The following is a 4,698-nucleotide window of genomic DNA, read 5'->3' on the forward strand; positions in this document are numbered from 1 at the left end:
GGCCCGCCGGGATCGCACCAGGGGCTGCACCAGGATCAGCTCCGGGATCATCAGCTGCGGGATCCCCGGGATCACACTGGGATCACAGCAGGATCACCAGGGCCACAGCAGAGGACGAGAGCACACCAGGATTAACTGTGGGATCCCCAGGATCTGCCGGGGGGATCACCCGGGCCACAGCAGGATCTCACTGGGATCACCACTGGGATCACCAGGGCCACACCAGGAACAGATGTGGGATCACCAAGACCTCCCTGGCATGTCTGCGACCACACTGGGATCAGCCACAGGATCACTAAGTGCTTCCCAGGATCACTGGGAACACATTTGGATCAGCCACAGGATCACCAATTGCTTCCCAGGATCACTGGGAACACATTGGGATCAGCCACAGGATCACCAAAGGCTTCCCAGGATCACTGGCACCATACTGGGATCAGCCACAGGATCACCAAGGGCTTCCCAGGATCACTGGGACCACACTGGGATCTCAGTGGGATCACCACTGGGACCACCAGCACCCCGGATCACCCATGGCACACTAGGATCACCCCCAGGACACTAGAACCACTGGGATCTGCTGTATCCTGAGGCACCTGCAGCCCAGGACATCAGCACCCTCAGGATCACAGGCACCCCCAGGATCACCTCCAGGACATCCCTGGGATCACAGCCTGGACATTGTCCCACTCCCAGGCCCCCTCCCCTGCTGTGAGGAGGACACTGAGGTCCCCGAGGCCACATTTCAGGAACCCCCCCAAAATGGCTACAGACTCTTCTTGTCCTTCCCAAACTGACTTTATTTCACCAACTTCCCAAACCCCAGGGACTGCTCCTCCAGGGAGACGGTGCCAGAGCAGCCCAGGACCTGCCTTTGGGGTCTGGTGGAACCTTCCTGCTCCCACAGGAGCCCCAAACCCACTTTGGCAGCATCCAAAGTGGAGGGTTTGGGCCTCGTTTGTGGGGTTTTTTCCCCCAATTAGGGAGCAGCAGAGGGACCCGTGGGGACAGGGTGGGTGGCACCAGCACCCAGGTGGGCACCAAGGAGGGGGTGGATGGAGAAGAAGGTGGCAGGGAGGGCTGAGCTCTGTCCTCATGGAACGCTGTCCTCATGGAAACCTTTCCCTGGGGAATGCAGCCTGGTCTGAATTTCCAGCAGCTTTATCAGCCTTTGGGAATGGAGAATTCCAAAGAGAAGGTGATTTTGAGGCTGTTACCCACAGCAGCCCTGGGGAGTGTTGGCCTTGAGGTGACACCAGTGACCTGCAAGGGATGAAACCAAACCCAGCAGCTTGGATTCCTTCATGTTCCCAGTTTTGCATGGGAACAGGGACAGCACATGGGAATCCTCTGACCCGGGATGCCTGAATTCAGGAATCCTGTGGCTGCTTTTAGCACTGGGAGCTGTTTCTTGCCTGTCCCATACCGCGGGCCCCAGCCAGTGTCACTTCATAAAGATCCAGCCAAGAACCATCAAGTTTCCCAGTAAGCCCAGTGATTCCCCATTGAGTTTTCCAGTAACCCCAGTGATTTCCCAGCAGGTTTTCCAATAATCCCACTGAGTTGCCAGGCTTTAGCAAGAGGGTTCCTGATGGCTGTGGAACATTTCACTGCTCTTCTTCCAGCTCCCCAAATAATTATGAAGCTCATCTGCAGTGAGACCAGCAGGGCCAGGGAGGGGATTGTCCCCTCTGCCCTGCTGAGACCCCCCTGCAGGGCTGGGAACAGCTCTGGGGTCCCCAACACAGGAAGGACATGGAGCTGTTGGAGAGAGGCCAGAGGAGGCCCCAGAGATGCTGGGAGGGCTGGAGCAGCTCTGGAGCCAGGCTGGGAGAGTTGGGGTGTTCAGCCTGGAGAAGAGAAGGCTCCAGGGAGACCTTAGAGCAGCTTCCAGTGCCTGAAGGGGCTCCAGGAAAGCTGGGGAGGGACTTGGGACAAGGGCAGGGAGGGATGGGAGCAGGGGGAAGGGTTTCCAGCTGGCAGAGGGAGCTGGAGCTGAGATGGGAGAAATTCTGTGCTGTGAGGGTGGGGAGAGCCTGGCCCAGGTTGCCCAGGGAAGCTGTGGGTGCCCCATCCCTGGGAGTGTTCCATGCCAGCTTGGATGGGGCTTGGAGCAGCCTGGGCTGCTGGGAGGTGTCCCTGCCCATGCAGGGGGGGGACTGGATGAGCTTTAAGGTCCCTTCCCACCCAAACCATCCTAGGATTCTCTGATTCCAGCTGTTTTTTTCCCAGCTGTTTATTTCTGACAACTCTTGCAGACAGGAACGCGCGGCACGTGCTGAGGTGGGGCTGTGGATTGGAGGCTGGTTCAGACTGAGCTCACACCTGATACATGCCCTGCAGAAAGGGCACTTTTATTCTTCTTCCCAGCAGGTGTGAGGAGCCCGGGCTTCTTGTGCATTTGCTTGAGGGAGGAGGTGGCTCTGGTGAACGTGCGCTGGCAACAGAGAACCAGAAAGGAGGGTTAATGTGAGCTCAGTCTGCAGAGCAGAATTGTCACCTGCAAAAGCTTTTTCCCTGAAAAAAAACCACCACAGACCTTCCCAACAGGAAGGGTCTCCCCTCAGCCTCCTTTGCTCCAGGCTGGACACCCCCAGCTCCCTCAGCTGCTCCTGCTCACACTTGTGCTCCAGCCCCTTCCCCAGCTCCCTTGCCCTTCTCTGGACACGCTCCAGCCCCTCCATGTCCTCCTTGTCCTGAGGGGCCCAGACCTGAGCCCAGCATTCCAGGTGCCCCCTCCCCAGCACTGGGTGGTCCAGCACTGCTCTGCTGGTGGCAGATCCCAGCAGGCTCACAGGACAGCACAAGAAGCCCTGGGAAATTCTCCTCCCAAGAACTGAAGGTCTGAATTTGAGATATTTTCCTTAACAGTCATAGAATCCTAGCCTGGTTTGGGTGGGATCATTTAGATCCAACCCTCCTGCATGGGCAGGGACACCTCCCAGCAGCCCAGGCTGCTCCAAGCCCCATCCAACCTGCCCTTCAACACTGCCAGGGATGGGGCAGCCACAGCTTCTCTGGGCAACCTGGGCCAGGCTCTCACCACCTTCACAGCACAGAATTTCCTCCTGATCTTTAACCTAAATGTCCCCTCTTTCAGTTTTTATCCTTTTCCCTCATCCCATCCCTCCTTTGCCTTGCCCAGAGTCCCTCCCCATCTTTCCTGGAGCCCCCCAATGTTCAATTCCACAGCTGAGCAGCCCTGTTACTCATAAACTCCCCATCTTCCTTCACTCCTGCTGAGCTGAGGACCTCAGCACCATCTTATGGTGACCCCCTTGCCAGGAAGGAACTAGAACTGAGAAGTGCTGAGCTTGGTGTTCAGAAGAGCAGCAGGGGATGAGGTCTTTCCATCATCCAGAGACCAAGAAGGTTTCTAAGTTGTCCTGCAGAGCCAAACCAGCTGAGGGCACCTTTTGATCTGTCTTCATTTTTGCCCTGTAGAAGGAGACAGAAGCTGGGCCATCGGGCAGTGTGGTCTCCTGCAGCTTCTCATACCTCTCCTGATCATCTTCCTCCTGCCAGTAGAAAGACAGACCCCACTCCAGGTGAAAAACACACCTCTGGAGGCACAGGTGTTCCAACCAATCCCATGGATTGGTTGAGCATTGACCCAACAGTCTCTTTGGAGCTTCAGAAATGAGAAGTCCCCCCTTCCCACATCTTAGGTGAGCAGATTTGGGCAGGACTTTGGGCAAAATCCATCTGGAAGTGTAAAGCCCCAAAGGGAGTCCCCTCAGCTGTCCTCTCATGGTCGTGTCCTGCCCATAACTGCCCAGAGGACACACTCTCCCTGCCCCTGGAAGACAATGGCACAGCTTGGAGGAGGTCTGAGCTTCAGTGTGGCCCTCCCTGAGCCCACCTGGCTGATGTCCATGCCCACACTTCTCCAGGGAACCCTCTGGCAGGTGGGAACACTGAAGAGGAACATGGATTGAATGGTAGGAGGGTTTTCTAGGACATCACCTTGTGTATAATGGTTTCATGCTTGAGGAAAGCTCCAGGAGATTCTTATGTCACCTTCTGGGGAGGCTCATGAGTAGCCTGGAGAAGGTGACAGTAAATTCTGGTGTGATAAAAGGGAAGTGGCCAAACTGGATCAAGCCAGGAGGAAAAGATGCAGACCCTGGAGCAATGGGTTGGAAACACAGAGCTAGTCTGGAGCAGGGCAAAGGGTCCTCAGCAGGGAAGGAGTCTTCAGAGAAAAATCATGGAATGACAGGATGGTTTGGGTGGGAAAGGACCTTAAAGCTCATCCAGTCCCACCTCTGCATGGGCAGGGACACCTCCCAGCAGCCCAGGCTGCTCCAAGCCCCATCCAACCTGCCCTTCAACACTGCCAGGGATGGGGCAGCCACAGCTTCCCTGTGGTCCAGCCCAGGGGGATGATCCCTGCCCTGCTCCTGCTGGCCACCCCAGTGCTGACACAAGCCAGGATGCTGGTGGCCTTCTTGGCCACCTGGGCACTCTGTGTTTTGTAGCTACCAAGGGTTGATTCCCCCTCACAGCCAGGGTGGGATGTCCCTCCTTGCCATGGTGGCAGAGCAGAAGCACTGCCACCACCTTCCCACCAAACAGGGTGAAGGTTTGGAGTCTGGGAAGGTTTCACGAGGACAACCAAGGCCTGGGATGACTTCAGAAGAGAATGAGGCAAAGGAGAAGTCTGGTAAATGAGAAGCTGGAGAGAAATGTCCTTTG

At 56.5% G+C, this 4,698-nt stretch overlaps 1 protein-coding gene across 1 annotated transcript in view; it reads right to left on the minus strand.

Moving 5' to 3' along the window:
• Window positions 1-2,308: 2,308 nt before the first annotated feature.
• KIF9 (kinesin family member 9) overlaps window positions 2,309-4,698 on the minus strand; it is a 29,496-nt gene continuing 27,106 nt past the window's right edge. The window contains exons 19-20 of the mRNA XM_009996799.1: window positions 3,414-3,518; window positions 2,309-2,437 (exon numbers count right to left, since the gene is read on the minus strand). Of these exons, the coding sequence (XP_009995101.1) occupies window positions 2,309-2,437; window positions 3,414-3,518 (234 nt within the window). The remainder of the gene's footprint in view (window positions 2,438-3,413; window positions 3,519-4,698) is intronic.

Source organism: Chaetura pelagica, unplaced genomic scaffold (assembly GCF_000747805.2).
Source record: "Chaetura pelagica isolate M959 unplaced genomic scaffold, ChaPel_1.0 scaffold284, whole genome shotgun sequence".
Lineage (NCBI taxonomy): Eukaryota > Metazoa > Chordata > Aves > Apodiformes > Apodidae > Chaetura > Chaetura pelagica.